Raw genomic sequence first — 24,783 nt, 5'->3', positions numbered from 1 at the left:
AATACTTTTTTCTTTACATAGTTGAATGTGCTGACAACAAAATCACACAAAAATAATCAATGGAAATCCAATTTATCAACCCATGGAGGTCTGGATTTGGAGTCACACTCAAAATTAAAGTGGAAAACCACACTACAGGCTGATCCAACTTTGATGTAATGTCCTTAAAACAAGTCAAAATGAGGCTCAGTAGTGTGTGTGGCCTCCACGTGCCTGTATGACCTCCCTACAACGCCTGGGCATGCTCCTGATGAGGTGGCGGATGGTCTCCTGAGGGATCTCCTCCCAGACCTGGACTAAAGCATCTGCCAACTCCTGGACAGTCTGTGGTGCAACGTGGCGTTGGTGGATGGAGCGAGACATGATGTCCCAGATGTGCTCAATTGGATTCAGGTCTGGGGAACGGGCAGGCCAGTCCATAGCATCAATGCCTTCCTCTTGCAGGAACTGCTGACACACTCCAGCCACATGAGGTCTAGCATTGTCTTGCATTAGGAGGAACCCAGGGCCAACCGCATCAGCATATGGTCTCACAAGGGGTCTGAGGATCTCATCTCAGTACCTAATGGCAGTCAGGCTACCTCTGGCGAGCACATGGAGGGCTGTGCGGCCCCCCCAAAGAAATGCCACCCCACACCATGACTGACCCACCGCCAAACCGGTCATGCTGGAGGATGTTGCAGGCAGCAGAACGTTCTCCACGGCGTCTCCAGACTCTGTCACGTCTGTCACATGTGCTCAGTGTGAACCTGCTTTCATCTGTGAAGAGCACAGGGCGCCAGTGGCGAATTTGCCAATCTTGGTGTTCTCTGGCAAATGCCAAACGTCCTGCACGGTGTTGGGCTGTAAGCACAACCCCCACCTGTGGACGTCGGGCCCTCATACCACCCTCATGGAGTCTGTTTCTGACCATTTGAGCAGACACATGCACATTTGTGGCCTGCTGGAGGTCATTTTGCAGGGCTCTGGCAGTGCTCCTCCTGCTCCTCCTTGCACAAAGGCAGAGGTACGTCTCCACGTCTCCTGATGTACTGGCCTGTCTCCTGGTAGCGCCTCCATGCTCTGGACAATACGCTGACAGACACAGCAAACCTTCTTGCCACAGCTCGCATTGATGTGCCATCCTGGATGAGCTGCACTACCTGAGCCACTTGTAGGGGTTGTAGACTCCGTCTCATGCTACCACTAGAGTGAAAGCACCACCAGCATTCAAAAGTGACCAAAACATCAGCCAGGATGCATAGGAACTGAGAAGTGGTCTGTGGTCCCCACCTGCAGAACCACTCCTTTATTGGGGGTGTCTTGCTAATTGCCTGTAATTTCCACCTGTTGTCTATTCCATTTGCACAACAGCATGTGAAATTTATTGTCAATCATTGTTGCTTCCTAAGTGGACAGTTTGATTTCACAGAAGTGTGATTGACTTGGAGTTACATTGTGTTGTTTAAGTGTTCCCTTTATTTTTTTGAGCAGTATATTATGAAAGTCTACTTTGACTCTGACAACTAGCTGCCCAGTGTAGTTACCATTCCCTTCCAATAGATGGCAGCCAAAGCTAGTTGAAGTCGCTACTCTAACGACAGGGACACGGGATTAGTGTGCACTGAAAGTAGTTTTATCTTCAAAGCAAGTTCATCTGGTTACGCTAGAACCTGTTGTTATAGTGGACAAGCTAACTAATACTATTTTTACATAAGGTGCAGGCATTATGTCTATGTCTTAGGCTAGGCTAGATTTACTAAGTGAACTGGTTTTATTCAAAGCCTTTGCTTCTGGCTATGTGCGCCTTATGGAAGAAACGACCCACACAGGGATGAGACGCCATACACCTCGTCCAATTCTCTCTTTTGCCCATAGGGTGAAATGGCGATAAACTGCCAGCCTGTATGCCCTGCAAACAAAATCATAAAAAAGTTAGTCTGCTACCGAAACTTAAACACAATGTATTTATAATGAGCACGCCCCATTATTGGTTAGAATGAGAATTCATGAATCATGATGCTGTCTGCGATTAGAACTCCGGTCGTCTGATCTAAAGGTAAATGTGTTACCAATGCGCCAAACAACACTGAGGATAAACATTGTTATTGGATACTGATTATATATTTTGAGCACGGACACGTCCAATAAATACATCGCCATCCAGACAGACTGACAGGAACCTCTGACTGGATGTAATACAGCCACCATCTGCTGGGATTTTGTGCTGTATCACCACCATCTCTCTACAACACACACACTTCTACTCTAGCCATTACCTGGCAGCATCCCCACTCACACTAGTTTGTGTTCGCCTACGCCAACCCTCTAGCTGAGGTGTTTCAGGCGACATATCTGTTGTTACTGCTACGAGATCTGGGGCAACGATCGGCTCAATCATGAATGGCTTCAGTAGGTTTAGTGGCTCCCTAACTAATAATATTTCATTCTCTGTAATAAACTCATTCTCAGACTCGGAGCTACTTGATAAATTCAGATATTTTTGGGAGTTCCAATATGCCAGGGGTGTCAAACTCAAATACCCAGTGGGCCAAAATGTAAAACCTGAACAAAGTCGCGGGCCAACATTGAACAAATGAACCTTTTAATATGGACCCAAACAAGTTTTGCTTTAACATTGAATATGGAACAAGCATCGCTTATTACCATACAATATATTATTTAATAGTGGAGACATGCAAAATCGAATTTCAAATGAAAAAACACATCAATGGCATTCATTTATTAAATAAATAAAATTTAAATAAAAATCGTATGCCTCTTTTCTATTTGCAGCCTTCTGATTTAAATACCAAAATAAACTTTTTCCACTGGCTAATAATTTTACAAATAAAATGATAATAAATCAATCAACCATTCAAGCCCATGCCTTGCAGCATGGGCTTGAATCTAATCTGATGTGCCCAAGCCAGATACCTGGCATCTCTTCTTGGATGCTAGTTCATCAATGTCTGGGCTCAGGCTCTGAGCTGAAGAAATCCTCAGTATCGAGCGAAGGGGTTCATCAGTCAGACGTCTCCTGTGAGTTGTTTTGGTCATCTTCATCGAGGAGAAAAGTTGCTCGCATAGATAAGTGCTGCCGAACATGGAGAGCATCTGAGCAGCTTGGGTGTGGAGCTGAGGCATTGTGTCAGGGATGAACCGTGGAAACTGTGCGGCGCCCACAGCATCATACTTTGACTTCAGCGTGTCGTTGCACTGGAGTTCAATCAGCTCCATTTGGATGTTGGTTGGTGCATTTTCCACATCAACTGCGAAGGGATTACTAAGCAGTTCAAACCTACATTTCTGGACATCGAAGTCGGCAAATCGCCGGCTAAACTCAGCGGCGAGAACACTGAGTTTATCAGCAAACTGTGCACATGGGAACACGGCGGTAGAGATCTGCGCTTTTATGGTTTGGCAGCAGGGAGAATGGCAAGGGTTTCCTTGCAGCATCTGATTCTCCCACAGGCACAGTTTAGTTTTAAAGGCCCTCACTGCAGCGTACATGTCTGTGATGATGCGCCCCCGCCCCTGAAGCTGCAGGTTCAGCGCATCGAGATGGCTCGAGATGTCACAGAGAAAGGCCAGCTCACACAGAAACTTTTGCTCCCGGAGCTCTGCTGTATCCTTCCCTTTGGTTTCCAGGAATTGACATATTTCCTCACGCAGCTCGAAACATCTGTTCAGTACTTTTCCTCTGCTTAGCCATCTCACCTCTGTGTGATACGGCACGCCTGCGTATTCCGAACCACACTCCTCTAGAAAAAATTTCAACTGGCGGTGATTCAGACCTTTGGCTCTTATAAAGTTAACTACCTGTGTTACTGTGGTCATAACATGTTCCATCTTTAGGGCTTTGGCACACAGTGATTCCTGATGTATGATGCAGTGGTAAACAGTTAGCTCACCTGCACAGTTCTCTTCCCGCATCTTCTCCCGAACCATGCCCACCAGTCCACTCTTTTTACCGCACATCGCTGGCGCACCATCTGTCGTTAATCCAACGAGTTTATCCCACGGCAGCTTTATTTCAGTTACACATTTGGAAACCTCCTCAAATATTTCCTTTCCTGTGGTTGTGCCATGCATTGATTTGAATCCCAATAGCTCCTCCGTAACACACAGATTTGAGTCCACTCCACGGATGAAGACTGACAGCTGAGCAGTATCAGATGCGTCGCAGCTCTCATCCACAGCGAGGGAGAACGCAACGAAATCTTTTCCCTTTTCCATCAGCTGGTCATACAGACTGGTGGCAAGATCACATGTGCGATCAGCTACTGTGTTCCTGCTCAGGCTCACGTTTGAAAATGCTTGCTTTTTCTCTGGGCATACGAGGTCACAAACTTTCATCATGCACTTTTTCACGAACTCTCCCTCATTAACCTCTTATGGCTAGGGGGCAGTATTTTCACGGCTGGATAAAAAACGTACCCGATTTAATCTGGTTACTAATCCTACCCAGTAACTAGAATATGCATATACTTATTATATATGGATAGAAAACACCCTAACGTTTCTAAAACTGTTTGAATGGTGTCTGTGAGTATAACAGAACTCAAATGGCAGGTCAAAACCTGAGAGATTCCTTTACAGGAAGTGGCCTATCTGACCATTTCTGGAACTTCTTTGCCATCTCTATCTTTTACTAAGGATCTCTGCTCTAACGTGACACTTCCTACGTCGTCCATAGGCGCTCAGAGCCCGGGAAAAACCTGAATGTCGTCATCCCAGCCCCAGGCTGAAACACATTATCGCCTTTCTCAAGTGGCCGATCAAGGGACTGTGGGCTTAGGCGCGTGACCTGCCCGCCCCCGTCTTTGTGATTTTTTCCTCTGTTTGCCGAAAAGGAGATTCCCGGTCGGAATATTATCGCTTTTCTACGAGAAAAATGGCATAAAAATGATTTTAAACAGCGGTTGACATGCTTCGAAGTACGGTAATGGAATATTTAGATTTTTTTGGTCACGAATTGCGCCATGCGCACGACCCTTCTTTACCATTTCGGATAGTGTCTGGAACGCACGAACAAAACGCCGCTATTCGGATATAACGATGGATTATTTTGGACCAAACCAACATTTGTTATTGAAGTAGCAGTCCTGGGAGTGCATTCTGACGAAGACAACAAAGGTAATGAAACTTTTGTAATAGTAAATCGGAGTTTGATCAGGGCTAAACTTGGTCGGTGTCTAAATGGCTAGCCGTGATGGCTGGGCTATCGACTGAGAATATTGCAAAATGTGCTTTCACCGAAAAGCTATTTTAAAATCGGACATATCGAGTGCATAGAGGAGTTCTGTATCTATAATTCTTAAAATAATTGTTATGTTTTTTGTGAACGTTTATCGTGAGTAATTTAGTAAATTCACCGGATGTTTGCGGGGGGTATGCTAGTTCTGAACGTCACATGCTAATGTAAAAAGCTGGTTTTTGATATAAATATGAACTTGATTGAACAAAACATGCATGCATTGTATAACATAATGTCCTAGGGTTGTCATCTGATGAAGATCATCAAAGGTTAGTGCTGCATTTAGCTGTGGTTTTGTTTTTTGTGACATTATATGCTAGCTTGAAAAATGGGTGTCTGATAATTTCTGGCTTGGTACTCTGCTGACATAATCTAATGTTTTGCTTTCGCTGTAAAGCCTTTTTGAAATCGGACAGTGTGGTTAGATAAAGGAGAGTCTTGTCTTTAAAATGCTGTGAAATAGTCATATGTTTGAAAAATTGAAGTTTTTGTATTTTTGAGGAATTTGTAATTCGCGCCACACCTATCATTGGATATTGGAGCAGGTGTTCCGCTAGCGGAACGTCTAGATGTAAGAGGTTAAAGGGCCGGGCTGATTTTGCGATCTCTGCTGCCACTATATAACTAGCCTTTACAGCAGCCTCACTTTGTGATGTGGCTTTTTTGAACATATTCTGTTGTGAAACCAAACTTCCTTTCATCTCCTCTACTTTCTGGCTCCTTTGAGTCATGTCCAGGTCCTTGTATTTGTCATGGTGTTTCGTTTCATAGTGTCGTCTAATGTTTTACTCCTTACTTACAGCCACGTTGCCTCCACAAACAAGACAAACAGGTTTGTCTTTTACATATGTAAACAGATATTCTGCCTCCCACTTGTCCAGAAAGCTCCTGTTTTCTGCCTTTCTTTTCGACATTTTTGGGAAGGGATAGCGCGCTGACAGTTGTAGCGTCTGTGTTGCTATGACTACTGTCACAGAGGAGAGGGCGTTTCTGGGTCCTGTCCTGATTGGCGCGCGAAAACAACAGCAGAGCATTATGGGATTCGTAGTATTAGCGGTGAATGCGCTGTATAATACCGGCGGGCCAGCTCTAGTAGTAATTTGGTAATGTCTCGCGGGCCAAATATAATTACCAGAGTTTGACACCCATGCAATATGCTCTCTCCTGCCAGTGACGCAACAATGCCAATATGGCGATTTACAGTTACAGTTAGCTGGCGTTCCATTCCCCTTTAAACCCATATAAACACATTGGGCTTATTCTGGACAGATTTTGGCGAGAGTGAATCCATACAATTATAGAATCTGTACCTAAGAACAATGTCATGTCAAACTCACAGAGCCTATCTATACATCACTACATTCTCCTATGTCTTTCATCCAACTGAGTCATTACCTATGCGTGTTCCATTGAATCGCTAAGGCAATCCAGAACAATAGAATCCATACAATTACACAATCTGGACCTAACTCATACAGCCTTATGTCTCACTACCATCTCCTCTGTCTTTCTCTGTTCCCCCCAGAGCTAAGACGATCAGGAACACAGCGTCAGTGAATCTGGAGCTGACGGCAGAACAGTGGAAGAAGAAGTATGAGAAGGAGAAGGAGAAGAACAGGATGATGAAGGAGACGGTACAGAGGCTGGAGTCTGAGCTCAACAGATGGAGGAATGGTGAGGCCACCTATGGACACACACACCAGCACACAGGCACATAGACACTGAGACACACACACACACACACACACACACACACACACACACACACACACACACACACACACACACACACACACACACGTACACACACACAGGCATGCGCGAAAAAAAACACAGGCACGAGCAGGCAAACACACACATGAACACACACACTCTCTCGAAGATTAATTACCGACTCCCACGGTGTCCTGGAGGCAGATTTCTTTGTGCCTTTATGCTTTATGGATTCTTATATTTTAGTAATCCTCAGAGCACTAGGCTACCTGGGGTGGACTAGTAACCGAAAGGTTACTAAATCAAATCCCTGAGCTGACAAGGTAAGAATCTGTCGTTCTGCCCCTGAACAAGGCAGTTAACCCACTGTTCCTAGGCTGTCATTGTAAATAAGAATTTGTTCTTAACTAATTAAATAAAGGTTAATAAAAAAAATAAACATCTCCTAAGAGGCACATTATATACTGTAGACACACACATATATATTTTAGACTGTAGACACTCCGTCTGCTGCTCCAGAGCCACATAAAGAGAGGGACACACACACTGGGCCTCCTTGGCTAGCCCTAAAGAAAATCACACACACACACGCACCCACCCCTACACCCATACCTCCCCCAATGAGGCCTGTCCTCATGATTCATTGTCCCTCCCTCAGATGAGGAGGACCCAGAGCTGGATCAGTTGTGTCCTGGTGCTGTGCCTCTTGAGTGTCTGATACCCAGAGAAGACAGTCTGGGTCGGCTCCCCAGAGAAGAGAGCTCCTCCTCCGGTCTGAGTCGGCTGCCTAGAGAAGACAGTTCCTCCTCTATAGTGATCAGGATCTCAGAGGAGGAAAGACAGAAGTATGAGGAGGAGATACGCAAGCTCTACAAGCAGCTGGACGACAAGGTGAGGGGGTTCACACACAAACTGTAACTTCTATTTGAAGTTGGTGCTTGATGTGACATAAGTGGAGTGTTGTTCCCACATAAAAAATACTACAGTTTACTATAGCTCCTCCCACCAGCATCCTCTGGTAAAATACTATACTACACTGTAGTATCCCTTGATCATGTGTAGCACATACTATGGAATTTTGTAGTATACTGCAGAATACTATAGGTTGTTATCAATAAGCATCACAATACGGTGCAGAGTGTTCGATTTGCCTTCTGGGGGGCAAGGAGACCTCCAGCTCAGCTAAAAACATTAACAACTGAGTGTCATTTTCAAGAGAATGTGAAATAAATGTTACAACTATTTGGTTGTAATATGATCCCCTCTTGAAGAGCACAGTCTTAACTACTAATTTACAATTTATTCCATGCAAAACAATTTCCCACATTTAGGTCTATCATCAGAGTTATACAGCAAGTAACTGCATGCACTTCATGATCAGTAAACATCAATTGATCATGTATTTTCAGATACGTGTGGGTGGCCTACCTATTTGGTATGTACTGTAGATAGCTAGCTAAGCAAACAAGTATTTGAGTCAAAACTCATCCTGGTAAAGTTGTCAGTTTGACTACTGTCATCACCACTAATAGATGTCAAGGAAATCAATCAATGAGATCACTAGCTATCTAGTTCATCCCCTGAAATTATAGCTTTTCTCAATAATTGTTTGTTTTTTGTGTTGATTTTCAAAACAGAGTTCACAACATACATTACAGAACTATGTGTCCTTTGCTAAACAGTAAATTATTTCTCAATATGTAGTTGCCTTCTCAAAACATAAATAGATTCATCAAAATTATATTATACTGCCATATTGCATAGATAGATATTGATGCATCAAAAGGGGACCGATCCTGTAGAGGTTAAAAATCCCAGCAGATCAATACATTTTCTTTGCAGTCATTACATCACTAAATCATGATGATCAAAATTGGAAGTACAACTATCCAAAAGTGCATATTATAGGCAATTACTCTCTTTGCATATTGCACCAAACAATTTCATACACATCAAATATTATTGCTGATAGTTATTAGTAAGGCAAGAAAATGATCAGAAGTTCTGTAAATGTTTTTAAGCATTTGATCATTGCTGTTCTGTTATAGATACGTTTCAACACAGATCCCAAAATTGCTTGTATGCGATTGAGAAAAAACTGACATGATCTGTCTTCAGCTAGCTAGGCAATTTGATGTGGTCAATGTAGCCTATTATATCTGTCAGCAGCATTCGTGATTAAACACTGACTCTTAAAAACAAGTGTTAGCAAGCTAACTAAAAATAAAAAAGTACATAATACCACTATGTTTAGCCAACTGACACTGTGCAAAGTTTCTAGCTACTGGTACTAGCTTGCAAACATTATCAGCTAGCTAGCTAGCTATACATATTACATGGACAAATACATGGGCAATTGCCACCTCCTGCTTCTTGACAGACAGATCCATAAAGGATGGAAAATTAACCTAAACCACACATATAGTGCCTAGTGAATATTTTCCAACTGTCCCGATTCCTTTTACAACTGTCCCATTATCTGGTTTTAATGTCCATTCTAGAATGCCCTTCTAGCCAATCAGAACGAGTATTCAACAATGTTCTGTTATAAAAAATATAGTAATAGTACGATATTTATACCATAGTATACTATAGTATTTTTTCATGTGGGTTGTCTCTTTACTTTACCCATAATGCTCTGTAAAACATACCTGGTTTTCACTGTTTGTGTGTGTGTGTGTGTGTGTGTTTCTACACAGGATGATGAGATCAACCAGCAGAGTCAGCTGGCGGAGAAGCTGAAGGAGCAGATGCTGGACCAGGAAGAGGTACAACACCCTCCCTCTACTCAGCCCAACGTGCTTCCTCATCTATCTTCCTCTGTCCCTCTATTATTCAGCCCATCTGAGCTCCACTTAGACTGAGTAGTTGGCAGGAGAAGATTAATTGACATTTTTGTCAAGCAAAAGAGCAGAGATCTGTGCCAAAAATACTGTCAAATGAAAAATGAATCTGCAGGGTGATTTAATTTAATTTATACTGAACAAAAATATAAACGCAACATGTAAAGTGTTTCATGAGCTGAAATAAAAGATCACAGAAATGTTCTATACACACAAAAAGCTTATTTGTCTCAAATTTTGTGCACTAATTTGTTTACATCCCTGTTAGTGAGCATTTCTCCTTTGCCAAGATAACCCATCCACCTGACAGAAGCTGATTAAACAGCATGATCATTACTGGCCACTCTAAAATGTGCAGATATGTCACGCTACACAATGCCACAGGTGTCTTAAGTTTTGAGGGAGCGTGCAATTGGCATGCTTACTGCAGGAATGTACACCGGAGCTGATACTAGAGAATGGAATGTTAATTTCTCTACCATAAGCCACCTCCAATGTTGTTTTAGAGAATTTGGCAGTATGTCCAACTGGCCTCACTACCGCAGACCTCATGTAACCACGCCATCCCAGGACCTCTAAATCCGGCTTCTTCGCCTGCGGGATTGTCTGAGACCAGCCACCCAGACAGCTGATGAAACTATGGTTTGCACAAATGCATAATTTCTCCACAAACTATCAGAAACCATCTCAGGGAATCTGGTCTGCGTGTTCGTCGTCCTCACCAGGGTCTTGACAAGACTGAGTTCGTTGTCGTAACCTACTTCAGTGGTCAAATGTTCACCTTCGATGGCCACTGGCACGTTGGAGAAGTGTGCCCTTCACGGATGAATCCTGGTTTCAGCTGTACCAGGCAGATGACAGACAGCATTTAGGGGCTTGTGTGGTCGAGCGGTTTTCTGATGTTAAAGTTGTGAACAGAATGCCCCATTGTGACAGTGGGGTTATGGCCAGGGATAAGCTACTGACAGCGAACACAATTGCATTTTATCAATGGCAATTTGAATGCACAGAGATACCATAATGAAATCCTGAGGCCAAATGTCCTGCCATTCATCCACCGCCATCACCTCATGTTTCAGCATGATAATGCATGGCCCCATTTCACAAGGATCTGTACATAATTCCTGGAAGCTCATGTCACACATTGAGCATGTTTGGGATGCTCTGGATTGACTTGTACGACAGGCTGTTCTAGTTCCCACCAATATTCAGCAACTTCGCACAGCCATTGAAGAGGAGTGGGACAACATTCCACAGGCCACAATCAACAGCTTGATCAACTCTTTGCAAAGGAGATGTGTCGCGCTGCATGAGGCAAATGGTGGTCACACCAGATACTGATTGGTGTTCTGATCCACGCTCCTACTTTTTTTTAAAGTATCTGTGACCAACAGATGCATATCTGTATTCCCAGTCATGTGAAATCCATAGATTAAGGCCTAATGAATTTATTACAATTTACTGATTTCCTTGAACTGTAACCCAGTAAAAATATTTGAAATTGTTTCATGTTGCAGTTATTTTTGTTCAGTGTAATTTCATTTGGCAATTGTAGTATTGAGAACTCAACTGACATTGGATAATCTGTCTTCACTTTCCTTTTATCTGTAATGCTATGGTTATTCAGCCTGGGAACTGGCCCAAATGTTGAGGTGCTACACTCTAAGGAGCTATCGAAGATAAGTGAGTGATGGTTATTGGGTTTTTGTGTGACTCCCAGCTCCTGGTCTCCTCCCGTGGGGACAGTGAGAAGGTGTCATCAGAGCTGGGCAGACTACAGATGGAGAGTGACGTTGCCAAGGCGGAGGTTGGTTGGCCGATTTAATTAATTGAGTGATTGATTGATTGAATTTATTTGACAATTTAATACATATACAGCCAGTAAATTACAATAATAAAGTCACTTACTTATTTCACTTGTGGTCTATAGGGGGGCCAGTACGGGAAGAAAAAAAAATTATGTATGAAATGTATGCATTCACTACTGTAAGTCGCTCTGGATAAGAGCGTCTGCTAAATGACTAAAATGTAATGTAAATGTATAGGTGAAGGAGGTTCTACAGGCCTTAGAGGAGCTGGCTGTTAACTACGATCAGAAGAGCCAGGAGGTGGAGGATAAGAGTCTACAGAACAAACTACTGGCTGAGGAACTGGCCAAGAAAATGGTACGTCAGGGGGAGGGGGTTACACTTAATCTGTTCGTCCGTCCTTTACGCACATCTGTCCCCATCCATCTGTCCATCTACAGTTCTATCGATCATTCTATTCCTTTGGTGAGTGTTTATGTGTGTGTCTCAGGGGGGTTAGGTTCAATTAAAAAAGAGAAGTCAAAGTCTCTTCTTCTCCTCCCAACTCCAGGCCCACTTAATGCGAATTGAGGCGGAGCTGTCTCGTCTACAGGAAGTGAGCAGTCATCAGAGGAAACGCATCGCTGAGGTTCTCAACGGCCTAATGAGGGACCTCTCTGAGTTCAGTGCCATCGTAGGCAACAAAGACATCAAACTGGTCAGTACTTTACTTTAGTTGTAAAAAGACGATTTCTGAGTTAACTTGACTTTGCTTGATCGTTGATTCTTGATACCTGACTTTTACTTAAACAAAAAGGACATCAAACTGGTACATATGCTACAGTGGAGGCTGCTGAGGGGAGAACAGCTTATAATAATGGCCAGAATGAAGCAAATGGAATCAAACACCTGGAAACCATGTGTTTGATACCATTCCACTGATTCCACTTCAGTCATTAACACAAGCCCATTCTCCCCAATTAAGGTGCCACCAACTTCATGTGGTCTGCTATTACCAAGACTACACTTATTGTTTTGACTTTTATTTAACTAGGCAAGTCAGTTAAGAGCAAATTCTTAACTACAATGACAGCCTAGGAACAGTGGGTTATGTTTACCTTGTTTACCAAATGTTTACCTTGTCAGCTCAGGGATTTGATCTAGCAACCTTTCGGTTACTGGCCCAACGCACTAACCACTAGGCTACCTGACACCCCCTCATAGAAGTAAAGGTGCCTGAAATAACATTTTGGGTTGCCATATAGGCAGAACCTTTCCAGTTGAAAAAGGTTTCCCCTCTGAAAAATGTATTTTTAATAATGTAATGTAGAGGTGGTAGCCTATCAGACTGAAGGTGTGGCTTACTGGAGGTTTGGCCTTCAGATATTTATTTTTGGTCACCCTTTAGCTTAAATTTGTATTTTTTTTCCTGTTCATCATGTTAAGTTTGTGCAAATTAAAATGTTTGTTGGATATTTTTTTTACAGTATATATCCTAATATAATATTAACATTGCTGATTACATACAGTAATAAGTGGTAACTTTGGGATTTGCATAGGCTTTTGAGGGGATCATACACCTCTGTTAGCTTAATTGAAGTTACAAAACTGTTCAACCTTAACGTCTAATGGCAGTACAACCTAACAGATGTAATGACATTTGCTCTAACAGGTTATTTAACCAGGCAAGTCAGTTAAGAACAAATTCTTATTTACAATGACAGCCTACCAGGGAACAGTGGGTTAACTGCCTTGTTCAGGGGCGGAACAACAGATATTTACCTTGTCAGCTCAGGGATTCAATCCAGCAACCTTTCAGTTACTGGCCCAATGCTCTCACCACTAGGCCAACTGCCACCCCTATCTTAAAGCCACGCCACTACTAAGCCACGCCTCCACTCCAGGGTTCCACCAGGAACCCGTTCCTACATTGAACCATTCAAGTTTCCGCCAAGAACCCCTCAACTAACTGAAGGTGCAAATATGAACCATTGACTAGCAATGGTTGCTTAAGGAATTCCAGGGGTTCCATGAGGATCTCCAGGGTTCCTCGAGTCACCAATAATTCTAAGCGTGTATGGCCTGTACACCTGTATAAAAAAATAGGAGTGCTGATCTAGACGCTGAACACTTATCTCTGAGAACCTCTCCTAGAACACTGGAGGTCAAGGCTAGGTTCCCCAGTCCATATACAGTGGCAAGAAAAAGTATGTGAATAAAGTGGTTGTCTTCCCGTGTGGCTCAGTTGGTAGAGCATGGTGTTTGCAACGCCAGGGTTGTGGGTTCGATTCCCACGGGGGACCAGTATGGAGAAAAAATTTATGAAATGTATGCATTCACTACTGTAAGTCACTCTGGATAAGAACGTTTGCTAAATGACTAAAATGTTTAATCTTCATCTAAGTCACAACAATAGACAAACACAGTGTGCTTAAACTAATAACACACAAATTAACACATTTTTCTTGTCTATATTGAATACATAATTTAAACATTCACAGTATAGGAAGAAAAAGTAGGTGAACCCCTAGGCTAATGGCTTCTCCAAAAGCTAATTGGAATCATGAGTCAGCTAACCTGGAGTTCAATCAATGAGACGAGATTGGAGATGTTGGTTAGAGCTGCATTGACCTATAAAAACCACTCACAAAATTTGAGTTTGCTATTCACAAGAAGCATTGCCTGATGTGAACCATGCCTCGAACAAAAGAGATCTCAGAAGACCTACGATTAAGAATTGTTGACTTGCATGAAGTTGGAAAGGGTTACAAAAGTATCTCTAAAAGCCTTGATGTTCATCAGTCCACTGTAAGACAAATTGTCTAGAAATGGAGAAAGTGCAGCACTGTTGCTACTCTCCCTAGGAGTGGCCGTCCTGCAAAGATGACTGCAAGAGCACAGCGCAGAAAGCTCAATGAGGTTAAGTGTCAGCTAAAGACTTACAGAAATATCTGGAACATGCTAACATCTCTGTTGACGAATCTACGATACGTAAACACTAAACAAGAATGGTGTTTATGGGAGGACACCACGGAAAAGGCCTCTGCTGTCCATAAAAACATTGCTGCACATCTGAAGTTTGCAAAAGTGCACCTGGATGTTTCACAACCCTACTGGCAAAATATTCTGTGGACAGATGAAACTACAGTTGAGTTGTTTGGAAGGAACACACAACACTATGTGTGGAGAAAAAAAGCCACAGCACACCAACATCAAAACTTCATCCCAACTGTAAAGTATGGTGGAGGGAGCATCATGGTTTGGGGCTGCTTTGCTGGCTCGGCTTGGACAGCTTGCTATCATCGACATAAAAATGAATTCCCAAGTTTATCAAGACATTTTGCAGGAGAATGTTAGGCTATATGTCCGCCAATTGAAGCTCAACAGAAGATGGGGGAATCAACAGGATAATGACCCAAAACACAGAAATAAATAAACAACAGAATGGCTTATACAGCAGAAAATACGCCTTCTGGAGTGGCCCAGTCAGAGTCCTGACCTCAACCCGATTGAGATGCTGTTTTGTAAAGAGGAATGGTCCAGAATTCCTCCTGACCATTGTGCAGATCTGACCCGCAACTACAGAAAACGTTTGGTTGAGGTTATTGCTGCCAAAGTAGGGTCAACCTGTTATTAAATCCAAGGCTTCACATACTTTTCCCACCCTGCACTGTGAATGTTTACACGGTGTGTTCAATAAAGACATGAAAATGTATAATTGTTTGTGTTATTAGTTTAAGCAGACTGTGTTTGTCTATTGTTGTGACCTAGATGAAGATCAGATCAAATGTTATGACCAATTTATGCAGAGATCCAGGTATTTCCAAAGGGTTCACATACCTTTTCTTGCCACTGTATCTTAGTCATTGTGATCTAAAAGGCAAACGTGATCCTGTCAGCACACAGATATACTTTCTGAATACAGGCCCAGATAGGCACAGCTCTCTCTCATTTTATGATTTTAAGAGTTCATATTTTTCACTCCAAAAGGCCCTCATCAGAAGTACAGCATGCCAGTTGTCAGGGAGATAGAGCAGAGTTGTCTGTCAACAACATCACTGTTATCATACTTAGATTGTAATTGATGTGGCGTTTGCTAAATGATCTGTAATATAATGGATGTTTGTTTTTTACAAATAAACTGCAGAAGTTTTTCTTTCTCTCTCCTACTCCCTGTTCAGCTCTCTATCTCCTTTTTCTGTCTCTCAAATTCAAAAGGCTTTATTGGCGGGGAAAGTGTAGCCATATACATTGCCAAAGCAAACATATAGGAACATATTGAATCAATGATAATGGTAATCTTTGTCTCTTCCCCCAGCCAATGGAAATAACGGGTGCGATCGAGGAGGAGTTTACGGTGGCCCGTCTCTACATCAGTAAGATCAAGTCGGAGGTCAAGTCCATGGTGAAACGCTGTCGTCAGCTGGAGAACCTTCAGATGGAGTGTCATAGGAAGATGGAGGAGACGGGAAGAGAGTTGTCCTCCTGCCAACTCCTCATCTCACAGGTCAGGGACAGGGCATACTCAGAGTACCTTTTAATATGCAGAAGGATCAAGGGTTTACTAGAAGTACATTTGAAGAGTTTAATTCCAAAATGCTATTTCCACACATTTTTTATATTTGTGTTTTTTCACTAGAAATTATTGCTAATGTGTCATGTCTTGTGGGGTATGAAGGGGTGTCAATGCTTCTCACAAATGCTAGTGATGAAGTCAGTCTCTCCTCCACTTTGAGCCATTAGAGATTGACATGCACATTATTAATGTTAACTCTCTGTGTACATCCAAGGGGCCATCCGTGCTGCCCTGTTTGGAGCCAATTGTAATTTTCTTTGTGGCACCTGAACACACGACTGAACAATAGTCCAGGTGGGACAAAACTAGGGCCTGAAGGACCTGCCTTGTTGATAGTGCTGTTAAGAGGGCAGAGTACCACTTTAGTATGGACAGACTTCTCCCCATCTTAGCTACTGCTGTATCAATATGTTTTACAGTTTACAATCCAGGGTTACTCCAAGCAGTTTAGTCACCTCAACATGCTCAATTTCCATATGATTCATTATAAGATTTACAGTAGTTGAGGTTTAGGGTTTAGTGAATGATTTGTCCCAAATACAATGCTTTTAGATTTTTCAAATACTAATTTATTCCTTGCAACCTATTCTGAAACTAACTGCAGCTCTTTGTTAAGTGTTGCAGTCATTTCAGTCGCTGTAGTAGCTGACGTGTAGTGTTGAGTCATCCACATACAGAAACACACTGGCTTTACTCAAAGCCAGTTGCATGTTGTTAGTAAAGATTAAAAAAATTAAGGGACCTAGACAGCTGCTCTGTGGAATTCCTGATTCTACCTGGATTATGTGGGAGAGGCTTCCATTAAAGAACACCTTCTGTGTTTTTTGTGATGTAGGTGAGGGATGGGCAACACAAAAAAATCGTAACTCATCAGGAGGGGCCGCAGTGGCTCAGAGGTCTGCATCCCCACATCCATCCCCACGTATGCAATCAGAGCCGGCCCTAAGTGAAGATTTGTTGGAGGGGCCCATCCAACTTGCTAGCAAAAGAAGATACTAAAATGTTATAACATTTTAACTAATTTCCTGAAATTCTACACATTTTGCCATAGGTTGGAGAGAACTGTTTGCAGTTTTTCATATGATATCTGAGTGAGAGTGACTTACAAAATAAATAGGGGCCCCCCGGCTGCAGGCCTACAAAAGGGGTGCCGCGGGCTGCATACGGCCCGCCAGTTGCCCATCCCTGATGTGGGCTAATCTTTGTAGTTGCTGCCATAGCATAGCCACCAGCCAGAGTTGCTGAACAAAACAGTACTACTGACTGCCTGTCTGCCTCCTGCCTAGCCAATGTTTGCAATGAGGATGAAAACATAACATTCAATCGCTAATTAGACTTTGTATCTGTGTCTTGCTTGTGTTTGATATGCTGCCTAAATGGCTGCATGTAACTTCCAATTTGAGTTTTACAATTAGGGGAAAAAACTCTGAGTTTGTAAAAACATGTTCATCACACTCTCCGTAGCCGATGTGAGCAAGACCTTTAAACAGGTCAACATTCACAAGGCCACGGGGCCAGACAGATAACCAGGGCGTGTACTCAGAACATGCGCGAACCAATCGGACTCCACACTGCCCTTTCCCACCTGGACAAAGGGAACACCTACAGTTGAAGTCAGAAGTTACATACACTTAGGTTGGAGTCATTAAAACTTGTTTTTCAACCACTCCACAAATTTCTTGTTAACAAACTAGAGATTTGGCAAGTCGGTTAGGACATCTACTTTGTGCATGACACAAGTAATTTTTCCAACAATTGTTTACAGACAGATTATTTCACTTATAATTCACTGTATCACAATTCCAGTGGGTCAGAGGTTTACATACACTTCATTTACTGTGCCTTTAAACAGCTTGGAAAATTCCACAAAATGATGTCATGGCTTTAGAAGCTTCTGATATGCTAATTGACATCATTTGAGTCAATTGGAGGTGCACCTGTGGATGTATTTCAAGGCATACCTTCAAACTCAGTGCCTCTTTGCTTGACATCATGGGAAAATCAAAAGAAATCAGCCAAGACCTCAGAATAAAAATTGTAGACCTCCACAAGTCTGTTTTTTTTAAATACTTTTTATTTCAACTTTATTTAACCAGGTAGGCTAGTTGAGAAAAAGTTCTCATTTACAACTGCGACCTGGCCAAGATAAAGCAAAGCAGTGCGACACAAACAACACAAAGTTACACATGGAATAAACAAACATACAGTCAATAATACAATAGAAAATGTCTATATACAGTGTGTGCAAATGAGATAGGATAAGGGAGGTAAGGCAATCAATAGGCCATAGTGGCGAAATAATTACAATATAGCAATTAAACACTGGAGTGATAGATGTGCAGAAGATGAGTTTGCAAGTAGAGATACTGGGGTGCAAAAGAGCAAAACATTTGAAATAATAACAGTATAGGGATCAGGTAGTTGTATGGGCTATTTACAGATGGGCTATGTACAGTTGCAGTGATCTGTGAGCTGCTCTGACAGCTGGTGCTTAAAGTTAGAGAAGGAGATATGAGTCTCCAGCTTCAGTGATTTTTGCAGTTTGTTCCAGTCATTGGCTGCAGAGAACTGGAAGGAAAGGCAGCCAAAGGAGGAATTGGCTTTGGGGGTGACGAGTGAAATATACCTGCTGGAGCGCGTGCTATGAGTGGGTGCTGCTATGGTGACCAGTGAGCTGAGATAAGGCGGTGCTTTACCTAGCAAAGACTTATAGATGACCTGGAGCCAGTGGGTTTGGCGATGAATATGAAGCGAGGGCCAGCCAACAAGAGCATACAGGTTGCAGTGGTGGGTAGTATATGGGGCTTTGGTGACAAAACAGATGGCACTGTGATAGACTGCATCCAATTTGCTGAGTAGAGTGTTGGAGGCTATTTTGTAAATGACATCGCCGAAGTCAAGGATCAGTAGGATAGTCAGTTTTACGAGGGTATGTTTGGCAGCATGAGTGAAGGATGCTTTGTTGCAAAATAGGAAGCCGATTCTAGATTTAATTTTGGATTGGAGATGCTTAATGTGAGTCTGGAAGGAGAGTTTACAGTCTAACCAGATACCTAGGTATTTGTAGTTGTCCACATATTCTAAGTCAGAACCGTCCGGAGTAGTGATGCTGGACGCGCAGGCAGGTGTGTGCAGCGATCAGTTGAAGAGCATGCATTTAGTTTCATTATTGGGAGTAATTTCCAAACGCCTGAAGGTACCACGTTCATCTGTACAAACAATAGTATGCAAGTATAAACACCATGGGACTTCACAGCCGTCATACCGCTCAGGAAGGAGACGCGTTCTATCTTCTAGAGCTGAACGTACTTTGGTACGAAAAGTGCAAATCAATCCCAGAACAACAGCAAAGGACCTTGTGAAGATGCTGGAGGAAACAGGTACAAAAGTATCTATATCCACAGTAAAACGAGTCAGTCCTATATCAACATAACCTGAAAGGCCACTCAGCAGGAAGAAGACACTGCTCCAAAACTGCCAGAAAAATCCAGACTACAGTTTGCAACTGCACGTGGGGACAAATATCGTACTTTTTGGAGAAATGTCCTCTGGTCTGATGAAAAAAATTACAAATAAAAGGGGGAGGCTTGCAAGCCGCAGAACACCATCCCAACCGTGAAGCACAGGGGTGGCAGCATCATGTTGTGTGGGTGCTTTGCTGCAGGAGGGACTGGTGCACTTCACAAAATAGATGGCATCATGAGGATGGAAAATGATGTGGATATATTGAAGCAACATCTCAAGACATCAGTCAGGAAGTTAAAGCTTGATTTCAAATGGGTCTTCCAAAATGGACAATGACCCCAAGCATACTTCCAAAGTTGTGGCAAAATGGCTTAATGACAACAAAGTCAAGGTATTGGAGTGGCCATCACAAAGCCCTGACCTCAATCCCATAGAAAATGAGTGGGCAGAACTGAAATTGCGTGTGCGAGCAAGGAGGCCTGACTCAGTCACACCAGCTCTGTCAGGAGGAATTGGGCAAAATTCACCCAACTTATTGTGGGAAGCTTGTGAAAGGCTACCCGAAACATTTGACTCAGGTTCAACAATTTTAATGGCAATGCTACCAAATACTAATTGAGTGTTTGTAAACTTCTGACCCACTGGGAATGTGATGAAAGAAATAAAAGCTGAAATAAATCATTCTCTCTGCTATTATTCTGACATTTCACATTCTTAAAATAAAGTGGTGATCCTAACTGACCTAAAACATGGCATTTTTACTAGGATTAAATGTCAGGAATTGTGAAAAATTTAGTTTAAATGTATTTGGCTAAGGTGTATGTAAACCTCCCGACTTCAACTGTATGTATTAAAATTATACACTTCAACAGTGTTTACCACTCCTACTCCTGGGACATCAATGATTACACATTGTAACTATGCAATATACTAGAAACATGATTGATTTGTAATTCATATATACAGACAAAAACTATGCATATCTAACTCCCATCATCTGCATTAATCTGAGGACACAGGATAGTATTTCAATGAGATTCTTAATTTCAACCAATGGAGAATGTGAAACGCTTTATTGAAAGAAGTTCATTATCCAGGTGTTATTAATACATACATGCACTATAATTATGACAGTTGTAATATTATAAATACAAGTTCAATCTGTACTTCAATGCACATATGGTGTGCATTATAAAATGAGGAAGAAAGACGAGGTAGGGAGAGAGGTGTAGAAGACAGAAATGGAAAAATGGAAACACCTCTCTCCCTACCTTTCTTCCTCATTTTATAATGCACACCATATTTGCATTGAAGTACAGATTGAACTTGTATTTATAATAATAGTAATAGTAAGTAATAGTAATAGTAAGAAAGCGGCAGACAGGACATGATTCATATTCATTGAGGTCAGGGCTTTGTGATGGCCACTCCAATACCTTGACTTTGTTGCCACAACTTTGGAAGTATGCTTGGGGCCATTGTCCATTTGGAAGACCCATTTGCAACCAAGCTTTAACTTCCTGACTGATGTCTTGAGATGTTGCTTCAATATTTCCACATACTTTTCCTACCTCATGATGCCATCTATTTGTGAAGAGCACCAGACCCTCCTGCAGCAAAGCACCACCACAACATGATGCTGCCACACCCTGTGTTTCACGGTTGGGATGGTGTTCTTCGACTTGCAAGCCTCCCACTTTTTCCTCGAAACATAACGATGGTCATTATGGCCAAACAGTTCCTAGTTTCTAAAGCCATGACATCATTTTCTGGAATTTTCCAAGCTGTTTAAAGGCACAGTCAACGAAGTGTATGTAAACTTCTGACCCACTGGAATTGTGATACAGTGAATTATAAGTGAAATTATCTGTCTGCAAACAATTGTTGGAAAAATTACTTGTGTCATGCACAAAGTAGATGTCCTAACCGGCTTGCCAAAACTAAATTTGTGGAGTGGTTGAAAAATGAGTTTTAATGACTCCAACCTAAGTGTAGGTAAACTTCCGACTTCAACTGTACATGCAGACACAGCATCATTCAGAATAATGGAGCTTGATATGACTGAAAAAGAATGTCTCAGAGATTTATACCTGAACCGCATCTTTTTTTGCTAAGGAAGAGTACATGATCAGCTGCATTGCATGGCAAGCTTACACAACTGTACATTCAATTTGCAGTAAATGCTTTAGCTAGCTAGATTCTTTACATCCGCTGTTTCACAAGACGACAGCCTGGTTTGTTGGTTTTCTCAGGAGTTCCTAAAACATTAAACAACACAAATTACAAATTCATTCTCCTAACACTAGCTAGCCGACTAATGACTAGATAGCCAGATAACTTGCTAAATAGCTATTTTCGTAAATTAACTTTATGACAAAAAAATATGCACAAACATTTGTGTCTACATTAACTAACATATTATTCTCAATCGTAATTGTTTTGTTTGACTCGTTATCGTTATAACAACTTACATCTGGTTCCACCATAATGTTTTGTCAGCCATCTTTGTTGAAGAACGCCACAAGACAAGCGTGGCTCGCGTCAAAATTCGTCATTGGAACCACTCGATATGATTGGTCATATAAAAACCTTGGGACCGAAATGCATAATGAGTGCTCTAACTCCCCCTTGTGGTGGTCTGGAGCAATGAAGCCGTGACGCTGGGTACCTCTAAGTCCCGCGGTGCAAGCTCGCAACTTTTAAAGGAGGAACCACTGTAAGAGTAGGCAACAAAACATCTGCCACACTGATCCTCAACACCGGGGCCCCTCAGGGATGTGTGCTTAGTCCCCTCCTGTACTCCCTGTTCACCCACGACTGCGTGGCCAAGCACGACTCCAACATCCCCATTAAGTTTGCTGACGACATACAGTGGTTTGCCTGATCACCAACAACGATGAGACAGCCTATAGGGAGGAGGTCAGAGACCTGGCAGTGTGGTGCCAGAACAACAATCTCTCCCTCAATGTGAGCAAGACAAAGGAGATGATTGTGGACTACAGGAAAAGGAGGTCTGAACAGGAACCGCACCCACTCAGCAGATAAAATTACAACATATGTTACAACTTCCCCCGGTCTCCCCTTGCTAATAGTGAGCGCCCAACTTAAAAACATTTCCCTCACTCTTCCCTACCAGCGAATCAAGGACATTTTGACCAGTGCGACAAAGTTTGATGATATTTTAGTAAAGGACAATAGTTAACTAATGCTACAAGAAAAGTAGGAAGCCCAGGTTTCAATAGGTGATAAGATATTATTACATGTATGTCATGAAAGGAGTGTGGACATTTGGTATGGCGATGCAGTTTAATGCACTGATGGAATGGAAGCTGACACTGTAATTTTGAGTTTTTTACTCCACTGGTCTCGGGAAGAAATGATGAGTCCTTATAGTACGAGAACGAGTCAAGACTGAGTAAAAATAATTCTGACTCAGAGACAAGACCAAGAAACTCAATAAGTGGTCTTGAGACTGGACTCGAAATACTGTACATGTCAACCCCATGCCATGATTAGATAGTGAAAACACACCAATCTTTTTTATAAGTTCTTTAAACAATCCAAGGTAATTTACCAACATTTCTGAAAATGGATATATAGCATTTGGGAATGAAACTCTTCATTTAGTCTGAGTGTGCCTTTCGGCTCATTCTGGAGTGCTTAGTCATTTAAGTGGAAAGCTAATTTGCTCTGATGCCTGATGTGTGGATGTTACCTTATGCTTTCGTTCAAGTATCTTCCTGCACCTCATCATCATGTTAGGGTGTGAGGTTGATTCCCATTAGTCATAACATTGGAGCTAACATTGGTTGTATCATTGATTGTGTTTTATGTGTGTGCAGCATGAGGCGAAGATCCACTCCCTGACAGAGTACATGCAGAACATAGAGCTGAAGAACAGACAGCTGGAGGATAACTACGACTCTCTGAGTGAAGAGCTGGCCAAACTCCATGCCCAAGGTAAATTTGTCATCCCAATGACTACAACATAATGCAGTGCAGTGTTAAACTGAGTTTTAAAATCCAGGTGCAAAGTAAAACTTCTGGCCCAGGGTACATGACTCAATGACTGACACTACAATTAGTGCAACACTGTGTATGCATTCCAGCGACGCTGAAATGACGAGTGAAATGACAGTAAAGTGACTTTTTTGTAGGCATACGCTGAAATGCAAATATTTGTGTGTGTTTCAGAGAGCATGACAGAGGTGACAAAGGGAGAGAACCAGACGGACATCGAGGAGTCTGCTGATGTTAAGGTAACTATGCTTACTGACTATGTGGGGTAAATGATACAATTAGCCTTAATCAATGTATTTTGTGTATTAAACGCTGTATGTGTGCCTGTGCGTGTGTGCACCTGTGCATGTCTGTCTCCCTGTGTTTGTGTGTGAGTGCTAACTGTCTGTTTCTCTCCCTGTTTCAGAGGGCTCTGGTGCAGCAGATGGAGTCTCACCGTGAGACGCACCACAAGCAGCTGGGTCGTCTCCGAGACGACATCAACGAGAAACAGAAGATCATTGACGACCTCACTGAGTCAGTACCTCTCTCCCCTCCATAACCCTCTACCCCTCTATCCCCCTCTCCTCAGATATCCGTTTGTCACTCTCTCACCCTTCATCTCCCTTTAACTGAGTAAGTACCTTCCTCTCCTCCTCTCTCCCATCATCTTCTTCTCTCGCTCCCTTTCCCTCTTGTCGTGACGTGACTATCATTAATTTGATGACTGTTATTTATCAAATCAATTAACTATGTTTAATTTTTACTCGATTAAATTGATCATGTAACAATTAACTCATTAGGAATTTGGGGCACCACTGGAAAGTTGTTTAACGAGTTACTATCTCCCAACTTAAACTCTAAAGATATATAGATATCTCTTACATCAATCATTACCTCATCAGTCTCATTCTGAATGTCGCATACTCCTTGATATCTGCAAGAACCCTAACCTTATTGATGAATCATCAATACACAAATTGGCTTAATTACTTATTTACTAACTAACTAAATAGTAACACAGAATACACATACACATTTACATGAGATAAAAGTCCCTAGTGGACTGACACGATATGATGGCTTGTTATACAATGGAAATGGGGTGGGGAAAGATAAAGAGAGGCAGAGACAAAGAGAGTCAACTTATCGTAAATACAT

The 24,783-nt window shown here is 42.2% G+C and overlaps 1 protein-coding gene and 1 pseudogene across 1 annotated transcript in view; one reads left to right on the top strand and one right to left on the bottom strand.

Annotated features, from left to right (window-relative positions):
• LOC106582664 (kinesin heavy chain) overlaps window positions 1-24,783 on the top strand; it is a 161,271-nt gene that overhangs the window by 91,127 nt on the left and 45,361 nt on the right. Inside the window, exons 11-20 of the mRNA XM_014165938.3 lie at window positions 6,765-6,913; window positions 7,611-7,843; window positions 9,652-9,720; window positions 11,516-11,602; window positions 11,841-11,960; window positions 12,154-12,300; window positions 15,901-16,089; window positions 23,466-23,583; window positions 23,818-23,882; window positions 24,050-24,159. Coding sequence (XP_014021413.3) covers window positions 6,765-6,913; window positions 7,611-7,843; window positions 9,652-9,720; window positions 11,516-11,602; window positions 11,841-11,960; window positions 12,154-12,300; window positions 15,901-16,089; window positions 23,466-23,583; window positions 23,818-23,882; window positions 24,050-24,159 — 1,287 coding nt within the window. The remainder of the gene's footprint in view (window positions 1-6,764; window positions 6,914-7,610; window positions 7,844-9,651; window positions 9,721-11,515; window positions 11,603-11,840; window positions 11,961-12,153; window positions 12,301-15,900; window positions 16,090-23,465; window positions 23,584-23,817; window positions 23,883-24,049; window positions 24,160-24,783) is intronic.
• Window positions 2,890-4,361, bottom strand: LOC145862671 (general transcription factor II-I repeat domain-containing protein 2 pseudogene; annotated as a pseudogene).

This window comes from Salmo salar, chromosome 22, assembly GCF_965601325.2.
Source record: "Salmo salar chromosome 22, fSalSal1, whole genome shotgun sequence".
Lineage (NCBI taxonomy): Eukaryota > Metazoa > Chordata > Actinopteri > Salmoniformes > Salmonidae > Salmo > Salmo salar.
This window is presented reverse-complemented; position numbering and strand designations above follow the sequence as displayed.